Source organism: Trichomycterus rosablanca, chromosome 12 (genome assembly GCF_030014385.1).
Source record: "Trichomycterus rosablanca isolate fTriRos1 chromosome 12, fTriRos1.hap1, whole genome shotgun sequence".
Taxonomy (NCBI): Eukaryota; Metazoa; Chordata; class Actinopteri; order Siluriformes; family Trichomycteridae; genus Trichomycterus; species Trichomycterus rosablanca.
Genome location: NC_085999.1, coordinates 19,505,381 through 19,530,780, shown reverse-complemented (window position 1 = coordinate 19,530,780; position 25,400 = coordinate 19,505,381). Strand labels below are relative to the sequence as shown.

Below are 25,400 nucleotides of genomic sequence, written 5' to 3'. Positions count from 1 at the left end.
ATGGAGATCAGCATCAGTAGAGAGGAACTGTAATGCAATCGGGTAAATGGGTATGACTAGATTGGGAGGACAATTGGGACTTTTTTTATTTATAAAATTGCTTTTGTTGTCTGTATTTGTTCATGCAGTCAATTCTGTCAAAATGAACCAAGAAAATTAGAAGGCTTAAATCCGCATATTAAATGTCAGCAGGTTTGCTTATCGAAGCAGTAATACGTTTGGAAAACATTAACATTTAGAAAATAAAATGAATCGTTTAAACGAATATAAAAACTGAAACTGGAAGTCTTTCCCGGGCTGTACTTTTACTTTTACTATTCCCCTCCGCTGCTGAAAGAGCCACCCACTGATCCTGAGGTCAAACTATAAGGGTGGCGCTTTATAAAGCTGACCAATGACACGCGGATTTGCACCTTATTAGCCAATCAGATTTGCAAAAGGCGTGTCGTTTTGTGGACAACGATTCAGAAGCGTCACGGGTGAGACTGACCAATCAGCGTTGGTGTGTGGCAGACACCGCCAAGCTCAGTTTTGTACGGGAGAGGAGAGGGAGTAGTTTGTACTGGAGGAGCGTGTGTGCTTCATTCAGCGCTGGACAAACTGAAACATTTCAACTGTAAGCAGCACCATTGCGGGGTTAGCATTAGCATAGTCTTTATTAAGTATTACTTATCTAATAGAGGCACGGTCACACAGGACGGGTTGTGGTTTGTTTATGTTAGCTAACAGGCTAGCTATGGTTAGGAGGTAGCTGAGCGGTGACTAGTGAGTGAGCTAGCTAGTGAATGGTAGCTGTCTGTAGCTTGTAAGGTAAATAAGCAGTGTCGCTGCGTTGCCTGCTAGCTTTACATACCTTCTGCTATAACATGATAAACCGGGTTGAATTATGCCTTTAGCGCATCCTAAAGTTATTCAGCTGTTCGTTGTAAACGACAAATGTCACGTTTCACTACGTGGTTTTGGCGTATTTATACTTTGTGCATTGTGTTAATACTGCAGTCTTGGAAATGATAGCGCCTGGTTTACTCGCCTGAAAGCTCCAGGAATAGAAATAATAGCTGCAACCCGTTATGCTCATTGTTTAGCACTGCGTTTGCATTTGTGCCTTTTGGTGTACTTGAAACGTCTGATAAGTACTAATTAAAGTATACAAATTCATTTCAAACATGAGGATTTGATTTGCTGCCCATCTACCATACATCTACTATAACAGCTAACGGCACCAATGTCTGCCTATGTTTTTTCCTACTTTTATAACGACGATCTGGCATGAATTGACAATAACTAATGTGTAACTATTTATGTTTTTTTTAAATCCTAAAAGCTTGTAAGAATTGCTTCTCGTAGTCGTTGATCGTCCAGGCCTGTGACACATGAACAGTCGAGAAATGGCATGTAAAAATGGCTGACCTAGCAAATGCATTGGCCTAGGACAATCGTTTGAATGTTTTCTAAAGTAGTAATCTAATGCAGTGGTTTAGTCTTTAAAGAAACGCGTGTGACCCTATAGTTCAGTCTATACATCTTACATGTTTAAAATATCAGGTTGCTCGGAGGTAAGTAACGCAACGTAAGGTGGCACATGTATTAACACTGGCTCCGATCTTTGACTTTAAAACACAAACAGCGCGGATGTGTGTGAAGATAATAGTCGTATAGGATAAAATAACTGTTCTAATAAAATTAAACCTTGTGTGGGGATAAGCAGCTGCTGTGTTAATCATGTTCGCATCCATTTTGTTGATGCATGTCAGCACACTGCTGAGACATAATGAGATCAGTGATCAAACTGAACTTTTTGTCTGTGCAGACTAAAAACGTCAACCTAATCCATGACTTGTACAAGATTTTAATGCGATTTGAAGCTTTTGTATGATTAGTATTTGGGTTATTATTTCCTGTTGTAATCGGGGCTTTTAGACCTCCTCTTCCTCTATACTCAAAGCTAAGCTAGCGAGCTTTGCCAACAAAAACCCCAGGACCTAAGAAGGTAGGGTTGCACAGTCTTCATGCTATCTTAAGTTCAATGGAAAGTTTCCATAGAGCACTTTTACTTGGCCGATCTATCACAGATTTCTGCTTTAGAATTTGCTTCGCTTGTTTGCACAAATAAGCAGCAGCGAGCTCGGTTTGTGTGCATTTAAACGAGACTTTCCCTGCAAAACAACGTGTTCCCTTTCACAGCAGCTAAGCTACTCGGCTAACTCTGCTAACATGCTTCACATTGTACCTTTTGCTTGCTTTGACCTGTTTGTTGATGGTTTACCCCCCGCAAACAAGTTGATCTTGAGCAAAGATACGTGTTTGGGATATTGGCTCGCGTGGTTTACCACGTAGAACAAAACGTGGATCTATTCAGAATAATCTCCTTTGATTGCACATGATCACAAGTTATACAGAACTTGGTCAGATTGAATATTGCAGTCACGTTTTAGTTATGCATTCCATAGACAATGTGCAACGATGTGATCCTGGTATGTCAAACTGATTTTTAGATAAACCAGTGAAGCAAAAAACATCTTTAAAACTCCGAAACGTTGGATGGCCTTTTTGGCGGCATAGTGGTACTTATACAGTGCCATAATAGGTATCCCACCACATCTGATTAATCAGATAATGCACTTTATTAGACACTTGGTTTTAACTAAGACAAATGCTGGAAAGCTAATTAAAATGGAACTAAAATTGCTGTAGTAGGGCAGTAGTAGCTTAGTGGTTAAGATGCTGGACTGGTAATCGTAAGGTTGCCGGTTCAAGCCTCACCACCACCACCGCTGTTGGGCTCCTGAGCAAGTTCTTAACCCTCAAATGCTCAAACTGTATTTAGTCATAACTATAAGTCACTTTGGTGCTTAAATGCTGAAAATGTAATGTAAATGTAGTATAATTGTTTAGAACCTGCCTGAAATACTTTTGGCAGATATAACAGATATAAAAGAGTGGTGGCGTGCACCGATTTTGAGGTCTTTCCACAGACTATTAGTTAGCTTAAAGTTGGGATTTATTAGACTAAATTAGACTTTATTAGACTGTTATTATTGTTATTACTCCTGCTTTGGGTCCTTAATTTTCTAAAACCAACCCATTGCCCATAATGCAGTTAATGTTTGTTGGGTTTAAAATACACCCTCCTGCCGCTCAGGTGGCGCAGCGGTAAAAACACACGCTGTTCACCAGAGCCGAGATCTCGAAAACATCGTATCGAATCTCGGCTCTGCCTGCCAGCTGAGGCTGAGCGACCACATGAACAACGATTGGCCTGTTGTTCAGATAGGGGCGGGATTAAGCCGGATGGGGACTCTCTCTCAGACTAGTGCGATTACGATCTCGATTACCGAGATGGGAAAGGAGTGCGGTAGAGGGTGTGGCTCTCCGTACACAGCGCTGTACTGCACTGCACTCGTCAAGTGATAAGATGGGTGATAAGATGTTTAATTGCTGTGCACGTGTCGGAGGGGGCATGGAGCAGCCTCGTCCTCCCCAATCAGGAGCAGGGACCAGCATTAGTGACAGGATGATTGATCGCCTTACAGCAAGAAGGTCCTGGGTTCGATCCCCAGGTGGGGTGGTCCGGGTCCTTTCTGTGTGGAGTTTGCATGTTCTCCTCGTGTCTGCGTGGCTTTCCTCCCACAGTCCAAAGACATGCAAGTGAGGTGAATTGGAGATACTAAATTGTCCAAGACTGTGTTCGATATAACCTTGTGAACTGATGAATCTTGTGTAATGAGTAACTACCTTTCCTGTCATGAATGTAACCAAAGAGTGTAAAACATGATGTTAAAATCATAATAAACAAACAAACAAACATACACTAGATTTGCAATGTATTTAGACCCCTTGCCTTTCTGCGCTTTTTGTTGTGCAGTTCTAATGGATGTAATTGTAATTTGTATTTTAATTGATTAAATGGAAAAATAAAGAAATTACAAACCATTAATACCTTTGCTGTGGCACTCCTAATTGTGTTCAGGTGCATCCTGGTTGGCTTAATTATTCTTGAGACGTGTCTTGAACTCAATTGTAGTCGACCTGTTGGAGTTTTAAGTGATTGGACAAAGTTCAGAAAGACATGAACTGGGGACATAAAGGCCCACAATTAACAGTGCACTGTAAAAAAAAAAAAAAAAAACTATCCATGAAGTCCAAGCAACTGTCAGTGAATCGTTTAAATTGTGGCATAGATCAAGGCACAATGTTAAACCCTCTTACTTTGTCTTCTGGCCAAACTGGGCATCTTTACAAGAAGGGCCTTGGTCAGGGAGCTAAGAAAGAACAAACCAGTCACTATAAAATACCTCCAGAATTCCTTTGCAGAGATGGGAGAACCTGTTGGACAAACAACGATCTCTGCAAAACTACATAAATCAGGTTTGACACTGAAGTGGTTTTGTGGCAAGTCTCAGGTGGCGCAGCGATAAAGTACGCTAGCGCACCAGAGTTGGGGTTTCGAATACATCGTATCGAATCTCAGCTCTGCCTTTCCGACTGGGCTGGGTGAAAGCATGAACAACGATTGGCTGTTGTTCAGGGTTAGAGGGTAAAAAAGTCGGATCGTAGGTCCTCATAACTGGTGCGACTGCGGCCCCTGCTGGCTGACTGATGGCGTCTGCACAGGGCAGGAATAATGCTGATGGGGGTGTGGCCCTCCATACACAGTGCCTGTCAAGTGTATGAACTCGACTCGTGCAGGTGAAAAATGAGGTCTGTACTGACTACGTGCCAGGGGCATATGTCAATTGAAAGGCGTTCTCAGTCAGTGGTGAAGGGTCGAATCAGTATAGAGGACGCATTCAGGGTAATTGGACACGACTGGATTAGGGAAGAAAAATTGGGGGGGGAAAAGTGGGGAAAAAATAGAAAAAAAAAATTAAAACCAGGTTTTTACATGGGTGATTATTGCCTTTTTCACTCACTATTCTACACTTAACTTTTTTTAACCAGAATCAATCTACAATAAATTGTGAAAGTCACATGTTTCTTTTTAGATTTTTTACAAACTGCATGAAATTTAACCTAAAATTTTAAACTTTATAATCAGACCAGAATGTCAAGCTTTATTAAGCGAATTTCTTGAACGATAATAAGGACGTTTAAATTCATGCTTTTATAATGTACATTTGTTTTACATTGCAGAGTGACCGTTGTACATAGTCGTTCCAATGAGGAATGACTTATTGATTTAGCTTGAAAAGATGAACTGACATTGCCAATCTAACTGTAGTTCAGTGCCATAAGGATGTTTTTTTTTTCTTTTTAGTTTTGTACATACTAGGATTTGAGCCCTAACTGAATCCTTAATAAACTTTGTTTTTATCTATTTTGTAGACAGTTCCTACCACACTGATAGACCTTGCAAAGAGATGGGTTGTGAAATGAAGTGACTGACAACTGCTGATACACAGATTTCTTACAGTGGTGCATCAGCAAGCAAGAGTTGACAAGGTAATGTGTTGAATGAGATCAAAGCTAGTTTTGTAATTACTAGAGGTATTTATTAAATTATTTAAAGACAATGACAACATTTTTTTAAATTGTTTATGAAGCAAACCTTTCCTAAGGCAGTGTAGCTATCTTAGTACAGTGGTTCTGGCCAACCAAGCCAAGCTGTGTTTACTACAAAGCACAAGTGGTCATTCAGCATCAGTTTTTTATTTTTGCTACTGATTATGTACTTTTGTGCCAATAAGCACTGTGTCTTTTCCAGGTGTACACTTTGGACTTTGCTCATCTTCCCAAAGGATAATGGCCAAAGATGTGAGTCTTTATTTTTTGCTTTTGATTGCATGGGAAATATTGTTTCCAGATCACAGTAAGCATTAAGCCTGTCACTGCCTTTCTCCCAACAGGCTGGTCTGATTGAGGCCAATGGGGAGTTAAAGGTTTTTATTGACCAGAATCTGAGTCCGGCCAAAGGTAAGAAAAATAACCTTATTGCTTAGCATGCATTTTTAAAAAGATATGTTTGTGGCTAAGGTTGTGTACATGGTGTCTTTGCCTTCATTAATAGGCATTGATGGTTAAAGAAACTGCTATGGCTTTATGCAACAATTTGCATTAATTCTGCATATAAAAAAGCCTTTTATTGTTAAACATAAAACCAGTTATGGTAATAACATGGCTTTGTAAAAACAAACAAAACCGGCTATGTAGACTAGTAAGCATATAATTTAAAAGAGCAATAGAAGTTGTTCAAAAACAATTAACAGATCTCAGAAAATAGTTTGATTCTGTAACATTAGGAGATAATGCAGGCTTTTTTAACTGTTTAAAAAAGTCCACTTTAAATTCACCATAAGGATAGGGACAGTGGCTAGTGTAAATATTATCTTTATTACTAATGCTCTGAGCTTTGGTAGCTGAAATTTAAACTAATCTAACATTTAACTTCTCGCGAGCTTGATTGCCACCACAAAATAATACAAACATCAAAGTGATGAGTGCAGGATTTGTGTGGTGGCAGCATAGCGGCCGTACTGGTAAAGTGGGTGCTGCACAGCAAAATGTGGGAGCATCTGGGAACCTGTGTGTGAACATTGTCTTGGATTCATGTCTGTAGTTTTCCATGTTTTTCCCATATCTGCATGGGTTTCCTTTAAAAACATACAGGTGGACAGGCTGTTCTTAATTTAACTTGGGTGTAAGCTATGAAATGAGTAAGTTTTCAGTGCTCTGTGATAGACTGCCGCCCTGTCCTGGTCTGTTCTTGCCTTGCGTCAAGTGTTTCTGGGAATGACTTGTTGTGATTAACAAAAAAAAAAAAGGCGGCATGGTGGCTCAGTGGGTAGCACTGTCGCCTCACAGCAAGAAGATTCTCGGTTCAATTCCCAGGTGGAGTGGTCCGGGTCCTTTCTGTGTGGATGTTTGCATGTTCTTCCCATGTCTGTGTGTGTTCTTGGGGGATTCCGGTTTCCTTCTGCAGTCCAAAGACATGCAAGTGAGGTGAATAGGAGAAACAAAATTGTACATGACTGTGTTTGACATTAAAGACTTGATCTGATGAATCTTGTGTAACGAGTAACTACCTGTTTTGTCATGAATGTAACCAAGATGTATAAAACATGACGTTAAAATCCTAATGAATAAAATACATAAATAAACAAAAAGAAATAATGGATTAATTAGTTGTGTTGAATGTCGGATCTTATACAAATTTAGTATTTAAGCCAAGAAACTGAAACTTGGTGTTTATTTAGGAAACCCTTCAGATTTGAATTTGTAACACTTGTGTACCAAATACAGCAAGGTAACAATTTTGTTTAAGACTGATGGCCTGCAGCTGCTGAAAGCAGCCAGTGAATTTAGAAATGCTTTTTTTTGCATATTGGTTAAGTCGTCCTTGCAACCGTTAGTGTGAAATGTGTGAAACTTCATGTTTAAAATAGTTTCAGTGGTCACCATGTTAACACAGCTGAGGCTTTGTATTGCTTTATTGAAGTGTACTGGGTTAAACGGACTGTCACTTTGATGTTTTGTAGGAGTTTTGTCCTTAGTGACTGTACATCCCCAGTCCATTGCAGTGGGAAAACAACTTTTGCCAAAAACGCTGGGGCCATCAAATGTCAACATCACACCACAGATGGTATGTACTTACATGACACAATGGATAAAAAAAACAATACTATTATTATTAAAGATATTTATTTTGTATTATGTGTTAATGGTATTCTTGTGCATGTTACAGGTCATCGGGACACCTCAAAGGCCAAGTGGCTCCAGTGTGCTGCTTATGAACAGTCCTCATACACCCAGCCAGCAGTTCATCACTCAGAGCCAAGCTCCTGATGCCTCACCATGGTCCTCAGGGTAAGCCTCCCTTGAAGCTTTCTTATCTGCACTTATTATTTGAGATTATCATCTTGCGGCATTAATTACATTATCACTGAAACATTCACCTAATACTGCTAATGTTAAATAATTTTGCACCCTATTCAGTCTGGTGAGACCAGGCAAGCAACAAATTAATAATTTCTGTTCATTTACAGACCTCGTCTTTGTAGTTTAATAACTGATATAGTGTAATGTCATTATTAATTAGGGCTGGCTCGATACCATTTTTTTAATGTCCAATACTGATACTGCAAACTGAGTATCTGCCCATACCGATACCAATTTGATTCAAACAACTAAACAGTAATAATACATGTCTCAATGCACCATGGTTAAACTAGCTATCTAAATAACAGCTCAGACTGTGAAACAAATATTCTAAAGGAATAAATACAGAACCTACAACATCACACTTATGCAAAACTGCTGTTTTTATTTTTAATTTTACACACAGAACATTTAGCAGTAATTTTGGCTTGTTTAACAGCACCGTACAAACATTTAAAATAAAATTTAAAGTGCTAAAATTTAAACTTTATCTGTATTTAACAAATAAATTATAATTTCAATATAAAATTCTAGATCTGTCAACTCTCAAGTCTACACCTTGAAGAGGCAGAGAAAAAATATAAAATAAATAATAAAAAATATTTATAAACAATAAAAATGAAACAATTAAATAATAAAAAATAAACAAATGTGTCTATCTTGTCCCGACTTGGAGATATCTCACATCCTCAACGATTAATCTATTAGTGTTATGAAATAAAACAAACTACACCGTTTCTCGTTTAGCCACAGATGTCTTCTTCAAATTCCAGCAGGGTTTTTTAATAAGCACACTCTGGTTTGTAATAAAGTAAATAGTTTTTTAATAAAAACTTTAACGGAAAATCTTAACTGAACACTGCGTCAGTTCTTATTGGTCCATCGCGTTTGATTGACATCCACATCTTCCAATTGTAGACACTTTGGACGACACGCTGTAAAACAGTGTTTTTAGATGCGGCAGTAGTAGATGATTTTTTTAAAATGCTAAAAGTTTAAGTAGATCAGTGTGTTTTAATTTCAGAATGGCCTTATTTACATTAAGTGTTATTTACATTAAGCAACAGTATCGTCTGATTACACGTTTTTTTTCCTTCGATATCCGATCCAGTGATTTGGACCAATATCGGACCGATACAGAGTATCGGATCGGTGCAAGCCCTATTATTAATCTAATTCAAATCAGGAGGATGTAACATTTCTGGTATAGCCCAAGATGCCTGTAGAATTAAGGGTAGAAAAGACCACATTAAATTAAAAAACATGGTGAGAATTATGTCACCAATGAATGTAATTTGTTACTAAATTATGGTAGTTTGAATGCTTAGAAAAAACTATTTCATTTGCCAGTCAACACATTCATCAATTTAATATATGTTTAATTTGTATTAATAATTTCAGAAGTTTAGTTATTGTTAAAAAGGTAATACTAGTCATGCAGATCATGAAATTCATAGTTGATAAGCAGCACATTAGTATGAGTACATTGTGATGAGCATTAATTACCAGAGAAATTTTGTATTAAATATCATTTTAAAACTGGCCCTGCTCTCTTAATTGCTTTGCATTCTTTGGAGCTGGCATGGGCATAGAGGTGCCCAGATTATAACATTTATGGATGATTGCCACTACAGACATTGCAGCATCATAAGGCTTGGGATAGAGTAGTTCCTCAGCACCCACCCCCACCCCCTTGCTGTTTTTAAAGGGCAAACATATGGAGTGTCTTGTTTGCCGTGAGGTGCAACCTGTGTCTGAGGGGAGTGGTGACTGTGGTTGCCATGCCTCCAACACAGTACATTGGCTCCTACATCCTGTAGACAGGAGGTTGGAGAGGCCTGATCCAATCAACCGGCTGGTTAGGTCATGCTCTAGGTTGTATACCTCACGAGATCCCTAAAAGGTGCTGACTTAGTCAGTTAAACGCAGATTACACCAGGCTGTTTGAGTCACCTTTGTATCCCTGGTGTACAATCGCTGGAGTTCCACGGCTCTGTACATCCCCTTGTTGGGCTCCAAGGTGGATGGGGAGCAAAAGTGATGAAACCATGATGGTACAATCATGGATACTGAGCGAAACCCTAAAAGTAATACTAACCTTGCCAGATCCGCTTGCTGGATTGAACCCTTTGGAATCATTGAGAACTGGCCTAAATTCATCCTTGTGAAATCCACACAAACTCTGACAACATGCCTCTGACCCAACTCTTCTCTTTTGCAATTTGCAAAGGCATTATGGCCATTGCAGGAACTGGAAAAAGACCAAAGAAAATGTAAGATTAGGACAAAAATGAGAAATTAGTGGAATGTTTGAAAGGTTCAAACTGAAAATTCACTCAGCTCTAAATAGCTGCAAGAGCATCATCCTGTGTAGGGAGCTTGAGAACATTGCAGAGAAGGAAACGGCTGTGGAACTAGCTCCCAAAGATGTTATTACTGTCAAGCAGATCAAGATCAACTTATAAAACACAATACCTACATTATTCCATTTAAATTTGTGAGATCCTTAGCTACTATAGTCAAAACGACCCAATCAAACGCACCCAAGACAGTCCTGCATATAATACAATAGCTGGCCCAGATAACATGCACTACCAGATAAAATGCCTGCTGCTGGACTATATAAACCAATTGCTCTAAAAAGCCATCTCTGCAAGACAGTGGAATGAATGATTGGCAATCAGCTTGTGTGGCAGTTAGAACAGGAACATGTGATAAATGAAGACCGAAGTGGCTTTGGAACAGGAAGGAACACAAACAACTTAATCAGATTAAAGACCTTTGTTCACAAAGCCTTCTGCTGTCATAGTCTGCTTTGATTTAGAAAAAAAAACTTACACAACCTGGAGATATGGCATTCTCAAAGATCTACATTAGGCTGGCTTTAGGGGTCCCCTTCCCATCCTCATAAGTGACTTTTTGACAAATAGACAGTTTAGGGTTAAAATTAACAATACATATTCAAACCACCACCCACAGGAGATGGGATTCCCGCAAGGGAGCATACTGTCTTGTCCCCCTTTTTTACCTCAAGATCAACAGCATAGTCAAAGAAATACCTCCAGGCACATTCTGCAGTTCATATGTGGACAACCTTGGATACAGGACAAATACTCCACCTTTAAATTAGTAAAAAATAAAAACCACCAATAGTCGATCACTATCCCACTTTAAGATGTCCAAAAATAAGACAATTGGGTTACATGTGTGCCAGAGATGAGGCCTACACCCTGAACCGGATCTCCGTCTGGACAGGACTCCCATAGAGACGACCAAATTCCTAGGCCTAACTTACAGCACCAAGATATCCTACACCGTGCATGTCACAGCACTGAAGAAAGTCTAGATCCTGCCCTGGACACTTATGAACTCAAACGTCATATTAGACATTGCTTAAACAGGAAGCTTACTACCCACCCAATTACATACCTTAGGGAATTCTACAACATTCAAGAGTTTTCTTTCCATCTTACTTTCTGATGTATACTGATGGTTCCAAGTTCACGAACAAAGTATCTGCAGCAGTGGTAGCTGATCAATATATGTACGAGGTAAATTTTCCACACCTATGCTCGTTCTATACAGCTAAGGGTTATGCCCCTCTCATGGCTCTGATCCTTGCTGACTCTACCAACGTACTGGATTTTAAATCCTGCTTACAAGCACTAAAAACCATCTTCCCTTGAACAATACACATGGGAAAAGGGTCATAAGATGGCATACATAAGTTATGGCAGATTTGTTTTCATTTGTTTCCCCTAATATATAGCAAATAAAAAATGTGATAGTGAAGATTTTTTTTAATCAACAAAAAATTGAATTTAGCCAGTGTTGTCCAAGTCTTTGCATAAGAGTTGTTAGCGGATATGATTAAAGTTAATACAATGCGGTACTTCTCCAGCATTTTAGAACACTTTCGGCTCTGATGGTTATATAATCAGAATCAAATTGTTGGGTGCTATTTTAATTTCAGTGCCAAATGTAGGAATGCAAATGCACAGCCCTCCTCTTCTCGCGCCAGCATTCTGCACAGAATGTAGTCTCTTCCGCCAATCAGGGTCCTTACACAGTGTATGAAGACCCACCCAACCACACGTAGTCCGGCCCCCACCCTGCAGATACGGTGGCTAATAGACCACTGAAGTCGTTTCATCATTTTGTAGGCCACGCCATGTTGTTATGTCCATATTTGGTAACCCGGGTCTAAGAGAAATTTTGAGTGGGAAATATGAATGGAGATTTCGCAAATTGCCTCTCTCGCATCCTGTAGTCATAAAAAATGTTCCAAAGCTGTTACGTTTTGTTTTATGGAGATTCTTCTGTCTATTATCACTGGATCCTCTGAATTATGAAGTCATTAAAGAGTCAAAATATGAATAATGCTACATGTAAGCTAATGCTACTGCGCACTGAATTGACGTCACTAAACTGGAAGCCTCAATGTTTTCTTTTTTCTTTCTTTTATAAGCCTCTTAAAAATCGTGTGCACAAAGCAGCACGATTCACCAGTGTAACAGTGATATTCACAAGTTTTACTTTATATTTTTAGTAGGTAGCTACATTAAAGTAGAAAGCAAGGATGGTCGGGTGTTACGCCTTTGGTTGTACTTACCAAAAGCGAGCCGCTCGTTCCGTTGATTAGATTGGTGTAGTTCAGTGACGTCTAATTAATGTGCAGTAGCATTAGCTTTCGTGTAGCATTATTAGTATTACGACCCTTTAACAACCTCGTAATTCAGAGGATCCAGTGATGTACAGGAGAAAAATGTACACAGGACAAAACGTACAGGGTTCTGAACATTTATTTAGCACAGGATGCATTAGTCGATTTTTTGAAAACCCCGTTCATTTTTCCCATAGGAAATCTGAGTTAGACCCGGGTCTCCAAATATGGGCATAACAAGGACTACAGAATGACGCACGACTTCAGTGGTCTATTAGTATCTGCTGCAGGCACTGCCAATTGTGTCCGCCAGATGGCGCCCAGCCGACCGGTGGCAATGCCGAGTTTCGAACCGAGGAGTTCAGAATCTTGGCGTTGGTGTGCTAGCGGAATATCCCGCTGTGCCACCTGGGTGCCTCAAATGGCAGTTTTTTGAACCAATAACTGGTTTAGATACAGGACTAGTAATCAGAAAAGTGCTGGTTTAAGCTCCACAACTGCTAGGTTGCCACTGTTGGGCCATTAAACAAGATCTTTAACCTTCAAATGCTTGGATTGCGTTCGGTCACAATTGTTGCTTTGGAAAAGAGTGTCCACTGTTTTGAAATATAGTCTATCATGTGTAGCTACTCTTTATTCAAATCAAGCCCCCTTTTAAGCATTAATTTAACAGCATTCACCAAGCAATTACTTTTCAATTGTTAGGGAATCATTTACAGCTGTGTTCATGTATTATTGCTTGGTCTACAGGAAAAGAAGTAAGAAAGGGGAGAAGAATGGCAAAGGTTTGAGGCATTTCTCTATGAAGGTCTGTGAAAAGGTACAGAAAAAAGGTGTCACCACATATAATGAAGTGGCAGATGAGCTGGTGGCTGAATTCAGCTCAGGTGACAACCACATCTCTCCAAATGATGCGGTGAGTATGCATTGAGGTGTCTGTTCAAAGCAATGACCAGTGAACTTTAGCAGAGATAAATCTGTTGCGTTTGTTTGTGTGAGATTGATCTGGACAGTGTGTTAAATGTAGTAGTAATAGTAGCAGTTCTTAAACACTAGGTCCACTGTCCTGGTTCATAAGTGAAGACTATCTCTGACCAAAAATGTACATTGTGAGAGACTTTTTTTAGAGAGTGATTAATTGTTTGCATGGGACATGTGCTGGTTTTGCCTTGTTGGTGTGGATTACACTGTTCGAGGCACATGAGTCAGCATCTTCTGCTTTAGTCACCCAAGAATGCACCATATAACGGAAATGTCAAACCTCGGAGAACTGTATAACTGAAATTAGCTTTGACTCAAAGTGCCTATACTGCATCAGTAAGGACAGCTGCTACTGTTACTGTTAACATTTTGGAATAATTGTAAAATAAATAAATAAGTTCTCTGGCTCTGTCATCAAGTAAACAGTGGAAACCTAACATGTAAATAGTGTGCTCTCTGTTTGATCTTTCTCATATATCAATGTACATGCTTCAAAAACGAATGAAATGGAAACAAACCTAAATCGTGGGTAGAGCTGTGTAGTTTAGGGTTTTTAAGGATATTCAGCCTTTAAAATGGACTACTGATAATTACTTTTTTAAGGTTTTGTAGAGCAATTTTATTGTTTCTTTTTGAATGCCTTTTTGTCATATACACTGATCAGCCATAACATTAAAACCACCTCCTTGTTTCTACACTCACTGTCAATTTTATCAGCTCCACTTACCATATAGAAGCACTTGTAGTTCTACAATTACTGACTGTATTCCATCTGTTTCTCTACATACCTTTTTAGCCTGCTTTCACCCTGTTCTTCAATGGTCAGGACCCCCACAGGACCACCACAGAGCAGGTATTATTTATGTGGTGGATCATTCTCAGCACTGCAGTGACAATGACATGGTGGTGGTGTGTTAGTGTGTGTTGTGCTCAGTGATGGCATAGTTACCTTTAAAAAGTAACTTAGTTACTTTATTGATTACTTGATTTTAAAAGTAACTAAGTTAGATTACAAGTTACTTTATTAGTTACATTCAGCAGCTGCCGTAATGCAACTGGAGCTGCGTAGGCGATTGAAGCGGAATAAGAAACAAGAAAGACGCGGAAAACTAAGTCCTCTGTTCACAAGTGTAAGTAAGATAAATAAAATAAAATTTTAAGAGACATAAATAACAAAAAGACGATAAATATCCAAAATTTTGGCGAGTAGGGTTTGTAATGAGTCTGTAACTATGGTGATATTACGTCATCACGTCCCCACGTGTAGTACGTAGCGGTGTTGTGTGCATACTGTACACTTCTGTACTGAAAGTTTGTACTTATTTACTGGCAGAGTAGTGCATACTTCCTCCAATCTAGTGCATACTCTGTAAGTATGCGATTCCAGACGCAGCTCGTGACTTAATTGTCGCATAGGCCAGACGTCACTCTCCGAGACGCAAAAATAGTAACGCACAGTAACTTGGATAAGTAACTTTAATCTGATTACTGGATTGGAAATAGTAACGCGTTAGATTACTTGTTACTGAAAAATGTGGTCAAATTAGAGTAACGTGTTACTGACATCAGTGGTTGTGCTGGTATGAGTGGATCAGACACAGCAGCACTGCTGGGGTTTTTAAATACTGTGTCCACTCACTGTCCACTCTATTAGACACTCATACCTAGTTGGTCCTCCTTGTAGATGTAAAGTCAGACACGATCGCACATCTATTGCTGCTGTTTGAGTTGGTCATCTTCTAGACCTTCATCAGTGGTCACAGGACGCTGCCCACAGGACACTGTTGGCTGGATATGTTTGGTTGGTGGACTATTCTCAGTCCAGCAGTGACGGTGAGGTGTTTAAAAACTCCAGCAGCGCTGCTGTCTTATCCACTCATACCAGCACAGCACACACTAACACACCACCACCATGTCAGTGTCACTGCACTGCTGAGAATGATTCACCACCTAAATAATACCTACTCTGTGGTGGTCCTGTGGGAGTCCTGACCACAGAAGAACAGCATGAAAGGGGGCTAACAAAGCATGCAGAGAAACAGATGGACTACAGTGCTTCTTTAGGGTCAGTGAAGCCGATTAAATGGACAATGTGTGTAGAAACACGAAGGTGGTTATAATGTTATGGCTGATCGGTGTATACGTATACAGGTGTACAATTCAATGAAATTCTTTTGTCACATATCCCAGCGTGTTTGGAACAATTGTACTGCACCCCTGGAGCAAAAAGGGTTAAGGGCCTTGCTCAAGGGCCTGACAGTGGCTGCATGGCAGAGCTGGAATTCGAACTCTTAACCTTTCAGTTGATAGCCCAAAGCTCTACCCACTACGCTACCATTGTTCCTACTACTGTTTTGTTTCGGTTTTGTATTTAAGAATACACATTTGATTTATCTGCATTGGCTAAATTTTAAATTGAAGTTCAGTACATCATCAGTGTTTGTTTCTGAGTATTAGGTTGCTTGAAATCTGGTTCTTAATTTGTCTAGGGTGTAAAATATTCCTAATTGCATTTCTTTTCATTGCTTTTCAGCAAGTGTATGATCAAAAGAATATTCGGCGGCGCGTCTATGACGCCCTTAACGTGTTAATGGCGATGAACATCATTTCAAAGGAGAAAAAAGAAATCAAGTGGATTGGGCTCCCCACTAACTCTGCTCAGGAATGCCAAAACCTTGAGGTAAGTGGTTTGTTTGTGTTTGTTTTTGTAAGCAGTTGGTTCTCAGCTGAGCAGTCATCTACCATCCATGCTTATCTAGTGGATTATGCTGAGGAGGCTCATACTATTTTATTTATTCCATTTTTTAATCATCCAGTATGATTTTCAGAGCAGTTAAAATAAAATGGCTCACTAGAAAGTTACATGAAAATCTTCACAGATTTGTCTTGACACATTTGACACAATAATTTGTTTTTAATCTCATACAAAAATGACTGTTTTACAAGGTAAAGTGTTAGTATAGCAAGTCCAACACTGAGCTGGCAAGAAAAGTACAGTCCATTACTGCAAGTAAGTGTTGATGTTTTCTGATGATAGTGATAAAACACAGTACTTTGTTTCTTGGCTACTCCCTGCTTAGGGGTTGCCAAAGATCATACTAGTCTGCACATTTGATTTGGGACCGATTTTTATGCCAGGTGCCCTTCGTGATACAATCCTGTTTTTTACTTGGGACCGCCATTGACCCAGTGGATAGGTTGTTGGTCTATCCCTTTTCCCCTTAGACATAGCCAATTATGTCTGTGTAGTGGCCAGTCTGCACAACAGCACCCCTGAGATTCCTATATCCTGGCGGTATTCGGCTACTGTATTTTACTGCTATGTCACCTGAGTGCAGTTTACCAAAACATGGTTAATTAAACACTTCAATTAAAACACTGTGTAGAAAAAGTTTAGTTGTAAACATGTATAATGTCTGACTTAATTAAATTAAAATGACTAACATTAGCTACAAAGTACTACAGCAGTGTTACGGCTTTCAAAGCCATCAAGCCTGGTGGTGTTTCTGTATAGAATAGATGTAAGTACTCCAGAGCCCATGTGGCTGTATTTATCGCAGTAGCATGACTGGTTTTCATGCAGTGCCATCTGAGGGCTTGAAAGTCACGCACATTTTCTAGTTCTTTCCGTCTGTGACCTACATGTACTGAGATTTTCAGATTTCAGATTCTCTGAATCTTTTACAATATTATGTACAATAGATGGTAAAAAAGACAATTTGTTTGAACTGACATTTCTCCTGAAAGTTTGGTACAAAGTGGAGAGCCATTACCCATCATTGCTTGCACAGACTGAGTCTTTGGTGGGTTCTCCTTTTAAACCCATCGATTCTCTCGCCTGTTACCACATCACATGTCGATTATGGGATGTTTTGTGTTGTTGCTGTGGATAAAAGCGTCTGCTAAATGCCGCAAATATAAATGTAGTCATTATTTTATGTTGTCCTACTTTTTACACATACTTTGTTTATATAATCTTTAAATCTTTAAAGTTTTTTACAGAACATATTTATCTAATCAATGTGCTTTTGCTAGTTATGCAATAATATTGGTTCCCTGATGCTTCTAGGACCAGCAAAAAATTTTTGGACTTATGCAAGCACAATAATGAAACGAGCTATAATAACAGACAGAAGCCGCTCAGGTGGCGCAGCGGTAAAAAAGGCACGCTGCAACCAGAGCTGGATTCTGAGTACATCGTTTCGAATCCAGCTCTGCCTCCCCGGTTCGAGGCTGGGCGGCTGTATGAGCAACGATTGACTGGTTGCTCAGTTGGGGGGTGGGACAAAGAACCGGATGTGGGTCTCTCTCTGTCAGAATGCGATTACGACCTCTGCCGGATGATTAGAGGCACCTGCACAAGAGATGAGGAAGAGTGCCCATAGGGTGTGTCTCTCCGCATGCAACGCTAGGTGGCGCCAAACTCATCAATGTGTGGGTGGCAAAAATGCATCCGGCTGCTGCTCATGTTTCGGAGGGGATATGGGTTAGCTTCGATCTCCTCGGTCAGGGCAGGGTTCGGCATAGACAGAGAGGAAGCACGATGCAAATTGAACAATTGGATGCACTAAAGGGGGAGAAAGAGGAATAAAAAAAATAACAGACAGAAAACACATTCTCACAAATGCACTTTAATGTCAAATATGCTGGACTCTGTATAACTTTAAAGTCTACTTACAAAAAATATCTTTAACAACATATACCATGCCTCCAGATGACCGGCTGTAAGGATTGCTGTATTACTCTTTTACTCTCTTGCAGGTTGAGAGGCAAAGACGCTTGGAAAGAATCAAGCAAAAACAGTCACAGCTCCAAGAGCTCATTTTACAGGTAGAACATACAAGGTTAAACCTAAAACAGTTTATTTTCAGAGGTGTTTTTTTTTTTTTTTACTACTTTGTGTGTTTCTTGTTTCTGTGTTTTCAGCAAATTGCATTCAAGAACCTTGTGCAGCGTAACCGTCAGACAGAGCAGCAAACAAACAGGCCACCACCTGACAATTCAGTAATTCACCTGCCTTTCATCATCATAAACACCAGCAAGAAAACCGTTATTGACTGCAGCATCTCCAATGACAAGTAAATACTTTCTGTATGATTTATTAGTTTCCTTGGTTGTGGGGATCAGGTAGTGCAGTGATTAAACTCTTAAGCCCACCACTACTGAGATCTCGAGCTCTCAAGTTAAATATCAGCTCTGCTATTGCTTACACAGACATGATTGGCTATGTCTGAGGGAGGACATGTTGATAAAAAAAACATCCTCATTACTGCTGCAATTGCACCCTCTGCTGACTGGTTGATGATGCTTGCACAGAGACAGGGAATAATGGAGATCAGTGCATATGATACTAATCCCAGTGTTAATCCACTTTGTGCTGGTGCAAAGAAGCAATTCCTCACCCTCACTCAGGGTAGGGCTCTGCAGTACTAGAGGAGAAACATCTGGGTAATTGGATACAACTAGATAAGGAGAAAATGTGTTCACAAATAGAACAAATAACAACTCCCTTGGTTGTTAATATAGGCTAGATATTATGGTACAGTGTACTTTTTTTTAAAGTATACTGCAGATCAAACTGTTTTTAGATGTTGATTGAATTTTACATTTTGCTAGTTAGATTTTGCTTTTAATAAAGTCATTATCAGTTAAGATTTAGCAAATTAGAAATTTTTAATTAAAAGTAAATCTTGTAGTAAGTTAACAGTATTTTGTTATTACTGCCAAGTCACAATTACTCAACCCTACAAAATATTGCTAATCTTAAAACCACCTGCTAGTCTGACGAACATTTATTTATCTGTGATGACTTGAAAGGTTACTGCAAAAAAAAGGAGGGGGGCGGCTCGGTGGGTAGCACTGTCGCCTCACAGCAAGAAGGTCCTGGGTTTGATCCCCAGGTGGGGCGGTCCGGGTCCTTTCTGTGTGGAGTTTGCATGTTCTCCCCATGTATGTGTGAATTTTCTCTGGAAGTTCTGGTTTCACAGTCCAAGTTTACAGTCCAAACTAAGACATGCAAGGTAAGGTAAATTGAAGATACAAAATTGTCCTGTCCTGAATGTAACCAAAGAGTGTAAAACATGACGTTAAAATCCCAATAAATAAACAAACAAACGCTCAGGTGGTGCAGCTGCAAAACACGCTAGCACACCAGAGCTGACATTTTGAACTCGTCGTTTCGAATCTCAGCTCTGTTATCCGGCAGGCTGGGCGCCTACATGAACAACGATTGGCTGTTGATCATACAGGGTGGGGGCCGAACAGGGATTCCTCATAACTGATGCAATTATGACCTCCGCTGGCTGATTGATGGCGCCTGCACAGAGACGGGGGATAATGCGTTAATCAGGGTGTCTCTCTCAATACACAAAGCTGATCCGCATATGAACTCGCCTCGTGCAGGTGAAAAGATGCATTCGGCTACTTCTAGTTTTAAAACAGATGTTTTAAAACCTTTTTTTGCGAGAAATGTGTAGACTACTACTTGTTAATGTAATAAAGTAAGGTTCAACATTTGTCTATTGTTATTACAAATATGTTTTCCTTGATTGGCCATTCAATTTCTTCTTTTTAGTTTTCTGAAAGAGGTTATTTCAAATATTGAGCTGGTGTCCTACAATCTACACTTGCATCTGTAAAGAGATTCTCTGACTGACTTGCATTTCTTACATTTTCCGCCAATGCAGATTTGAGTACCTGTTCAACTTTGACAGCATGTTTGAGATCCACGATGACATTGAGGTTTTGAAGCGTATGGGCATGGCATGTGGACTGGAGGCAGGCAAATGCTCTGCTGAAGATTTAAAGGTTGCCAAAAGTCTGGTGCCTAAAGCATTGGAGCCATATGTCACAGGTTAGCTGTAATTTACTCTTATATTATTCTACATCTAGAAGAGAACCCTGTTTAACTTAAATGTGCTTGAGGTGTTTTGAATTTAATTATATTGTGATACTGCATCTTTGTAACCTTTATTAATCACAGACAGAATTAAATGCCTTACATCTTATGTATTTTATAAATGTTTTATATTTTAAAGTATACAAGTTTTATTCTTAAGGCAATAGCAGTTTATTAAATAGTCTTTTTTGCATGCAGAGATGGCGCAGGGCCCAATCAGTAACGTCTACATGACATCTGCTAATGGGGGTCGATATCACGTCAGCAGGTAAGTTTTGTGCTGCTGGCAGAACGCTTTTAATTAGGCTTTGCCAGACAATCTAAAACTTGTAAATCTAGTTGGAGTAAAGTATATACTTTAACTTGGTTTCTGTATTTGCATTTTTTAAATAAGAAAGACACAGTGGATGGTTTATTATTTCTGTGTCAAATAAATGCATATATATGGAATTAAGAATAAAAGTTATAGTTTGCACACTACAACACCAAAAGTTTTTTTCTAAAAATGCTTTTCCTGTAGTTCTTGCACTTTTATTGTCTGGATTGGCTTAATCCACAATTTTTATCTGTGCATAATTTCCAATAGTTCATGAATTTCACCATCTACAGTGCAAAACATTATTAAAAGGTCTGAGAATCTGGAGGTTTTTGTGCATAAAGGGTAATACCAAAAAGCAATATGAATGACTTGGATGGCACTGGCATGTGTTTGTATAAATGCCACAGACTTTTCTGGAAGTTTAACACTGCAGAAGCCAAAGTATGTTATGATATAGAGGTTTGTAGTGCCTATGGCATTGGTAACTTGCACACCTGTAAAGGCTCCAGGCAGAACCCTTTTTGTTTTATCAACCCAATGCCACCCAGTGCTGTACACCTTTTATAACATTGTGTCTTCTTAGTAATAAAGTGCAGATGCTAGACTGATTAGCATGCAGTCCAGACCTGTCTCCTTGAAAACATGTGGAGCATTAAAAAAAAAAAAACTGTTTGAAAATGGACCAATAAATTCTCAATCACTGAACTTTGTCTAAGTGAGAAGAAGTGGGACAATGGTAAACATGCCTCTGTCCTAACCTTTTTTTTTGGAATGTGTTGCATTCATCAAATTTAGAATTTCACACACACATACATATGGCAATTTCTATTTTTTTAACATTTGTCCATGTCACTGTTAGGAATATACAAAATATTGGGCTGATGGTAGTTACTTATAGTTCATGTGTTGAATGGAGCAATTAAAACCTTAGTGACTTTGATAAGGGCCACATTGTTGTGGCTAGACAACTAGGTTCAAAAGTCTTCAAATCAAAAACCAAGGTATCCGGCACCCACGTGGCGCAGCAGGATATTCTGCTAGCACACCAGTACCGAGATTATGAACTCCTTGGCGTTGCCACAGGTCGGTCAAGACAAATTGAGAGGAAACTCATTTGATAGACTCAAATGTCACAGCATCAGTCACTATTGCAAAAGCGTGTGCTGGATTGTCCATATTTTTCATGACATTATTATGCAACAACTGTATAAAGATTAATCATAATATTTTGGGAAAGGATGGTGATAGTGTAAGTACCACACAGACCAGGGGATTTGTGAGTTTTCTTTGGGTACTTTGATTTTCACCTCCAAAACACCCAGAAGGTAAATGTCATGCTTGGTGTAAACATGCAAGTGTGATGCTGTTTAATAAACTGCCATCCTGTCTGGCCTGTATTTCTTCTTTGCTCCAAGTTATTCTGGGTTGTGCCAGACACCCCCCTACCCCACTGGGAACATGATAGGAAAAAGAATTATGTTAATAGTCTTGTAATGAAGAATGTGAGATCATTGTTCCTATATTTAAAATGTTTTACTGGCTGAGATTTTTGTATGTGTCTCAAAACTTATTAAGCCATTCATGATGGATGTGTTTTGGAGAGCATAATGTAATGTACACTTGTATGATTAAGTCTCTCCATGTACTGGTGCATCCAGTTAGATAAAAAACGTCAATTGTTTTGTATGTAAATGACCTGATTTACATACCATGTAGTGCAGCAACTAAATGTTAGCCTTGTTAACTGAGTACATTTAAACTTAATGTAAAATTTAAAAATGCAGGATAATAGCGGTCTTGTGGTCCAGTTTATCATGCTGGCTCACCACTTCCGAGCCTCAGTGCAAAACCTGAAATGTGCATCGTAAGTACAATATGAATCACAGCGTTCTCACCTATCTGTTACCAATTTAATAAGAGTAACCGATGTCACTTATGACTAAGGGGTTGAATACTTGATTGAAACCGGCAGTTGTAGCTTAGTGATTAAGGTACTAGACTAGTAATCGGGCGGCACGGTGGCTAAGTGGGTAGCACTGTCACCTCACAGCAAGAAGGTCCTGGGTTCGATCCCCAGGTGGGGTGGTCCGGGTCCTTTCTGTGTGGAGTTTGCATGTTCTCCCCGTGTCTCTGTGGGTTTCCTCCGGGAGCTCCGGTTTCCTCCCACAGTCCAAAGACATGCAAGTGAGGTGAATTGGAGACTGACTGTGTTTGATATAACCTTGTACACTGAAGAACCGTTCCTGTCATGAATGTAACCAAAGAGTGTAAAACATGATGTTAAAATCCTAATAAACAAACAATATGAATCACAGCGTTCTCACCTATCTGTTACCAATTTAATAAGAGTAACCGAAGTCACTTATGACTAAGGGGTTGAATACTTGATTGAAACCAGCAGTCTGTGCTTAGATGGGCAGTTGTAGCTTAGCGATTATGGTACTACACTAGTAATCGGATGGCATGATGGCTAAGTGGGTAGCACTGTCACCTCAAAGCAAGAAGGTTTTGCATGTCTGTGCAAGTTTACTCCATGACCGTTCCTGTCATGAATGTAACCCAAGATGGGCAGTTGTAGCTTAGCGATTAAGGTACTAGACCAGTAAGTGGGTAGCACTGTCTCCTCACAGCAAGAAGGTCCTGGGTTCGATCCCCAGGTGGGCGGTCCGGGTCCTTTCTGTGTGGAGTTTGCATGTTCTCCCCGTGTCTGTGCGAGTTTACTCCGGGAGCTCCGGTTTCCTCCCACAATCCGAAGACATGCAAGTGAGGGGAATTGGAGACTGACTGTGTAATGAGTAACTACCGTTCCTGTCATGAATGTAACCAAAGTGTAAAACATGACGTTAAAATCCTAATAAACCAACAAACAAACAATATGAATCACAGCGTTCTCACCTATCTGTTACCAATTTAATAAGAGTAACCGATGTCACTTGTGACTAAGGGATTGAATACTTGATTGAAACCAGCAGTCTGTGCTTAGATGGGCAGTTGTAGCTTAGCGATTAAGGTACTACACTAGTAATCGGGCGGGACGGTGGCTAAGACAGCTAAGCACTGTCGCCTCACAGCAAGAAGGTCCTGGGTTCGATCCCCAGGTGGGGTGTTCCAGGTCCTTTCTGTGTGGAGTTTGCATATTCTGCCCGTATCTGCGTGGGTTTACTCTGAGTGCTCCGGTTTCCTCCCACAGTCCAACGACATGCAAGTGAGGTGAATTGGAGACTGACTGTGTTTGATATAACCTTGTGAACTGATGAACCTTGTGTAATGAGTAACTACCGTTCCTGTCATGAATGTAACTAAAAGTGTAAAACATGATGTTAAAATCCTAATACAAAAAACAAACTGGACTAGTAATCAAGAGGTTGCTGGTTCAAGCCCCACCACTTCCAGGTTGCCACTGTTGGGTCCATGAGCAAGGCTCTTATACTGTAAGCAATTGAGGGTTAAGTCTGCTAAATGCTGAAAATGTAAGTAGATGTTAACATTTTTATCTGCTGCTCGCTCTCTACAGTGATGGTGGTGCAGATGGAACAATGGCCTCCAGCTCCAATGACTCGCACTACAGTGGTTCTCGAGTCGAGACTCCAGTATCTTACATGGATGATGACGACGACGAAGATGACTACGATGAGAACGATGATGACGACTAACCTGAGCCCCCTCATTGTGCACAAATCTTCCAGCAGCTATATTCATGGGGTTTATCGAACACACAAAGCTTTCTCCCCCTTTTGCTTCTAGCACACATTCTATTTCCCATCGCCCTGATTTGGGCATTGAGGGACATGGGCTTTGAGTGTTCATCCAGTTCTTTCAAGTTATCCTGGTAAATCGTAACCCTGAGTCTGGTGCTAGCGCCAGCTGTGGTCCTGCTGGATCTTTTTTTTTTTTTTTTTTTTTTTTCAAAGTCAGTTTGAAGTAGCTGCACTTGTTCCAGTGTCTACTGGGATCAGCATGACCTCTAAAAAAAAAAAAAAACTCTCAGCCTGCCAACCAACCGCTGTTGGAGAATGTGTAGTGACATTTAAGAAGTAGTTCGGCTATCTGCATTTGAACAATTTATTTATTTTTTTTTTTTTATGCTGGCTTTTCACCCTGTGAAGATTCAAGATGGTTGCCTCCTCTTAGACTGTAGGTTTAAAGAATGGGCACAGCCAGCTTCTATTTCACCCCGTCGGGGTAAGTCTTTGGATCTATGGACACTTTTTGTATGAGTAGATGAATTATTGGCTTTTTTGTATAAAAAAAATCCTCCTTGTGTGTTTGGCTTCCTGTTATTCTGTGGGCAGCTGTTGTAGGGAGCTCTGTTTTTTATGTTTTTGTTTTTGTTAGGGCTTTAGAGGTAAACCTCACCAGTTGTTCCATCTGTGTGTTTTACAACTGACAGTCATCAAGAAATCAGACAAACTTTATAACCCACTGAAGTTTATAGGAAATTGAGGTACAGTGTACAAATAATGTATCAGAACCTCTAAAGATTAGTCTCTAGTTCCTCTCCAGGTCAGTAACACTACAGAGTGTGTGTGATTGTTGATGCGTATCCCAGCATGGGTTATATGTCTCTTTTTTGGACTCCCTTAAAAAAATAAACTTGTACCGACTCATCAAATGTAACTTTTCTGTAATCTAATATAAGTTTGGAAATTAAAATATAATGTTTT

General features: G+C 39.7%; 1 protein-coding gene across 2 annotated transcripts; it reads left to right on the top strand.

The window, feature by feature from the left end:
* Positions 1–543: 543 nt before the first annotated feature.
* On the top strand, positions 544–25,400 carry tfdp1a (transcription factor Dp-1, a). 2 transcript variants are annotated; one of them, XM_063005613.1, is made up of 13 exons: positions 544–616; positions 5,326–5,442; positions 5,705–5,754; positions 5,847–5,913; positions 7,476–7,579; positions 7,682–7,803; positions 13,289–13,454; positions 16,053–16,199; positions 18,281–18,349; positions 18,446–18,597; positions 20,206–20,372; positions 20,616–20,685; positions 24,251–25,400. In XM_063005613.1, the coding sequence occupies exons 3-13, from the start codon at positions 5,743–5,745 to the stop codon at positions 24,387–24,389; spliced, it is 1,215 nt and encodes a 404-aa protein (XP_062861683.1). In that variant the 5' UTR covers positions 544–616; positions 5,326–5,442; positions 5,705–5,742; the 3' UTR covers positions 24,390–25,400. The 2 variants fall into 2 exon arrangements, with proteins under 2 accessions (XP_062861683.1, XP_062861684.1); XM_063005614.1 differs by having other exon boundaries at positions 549–636.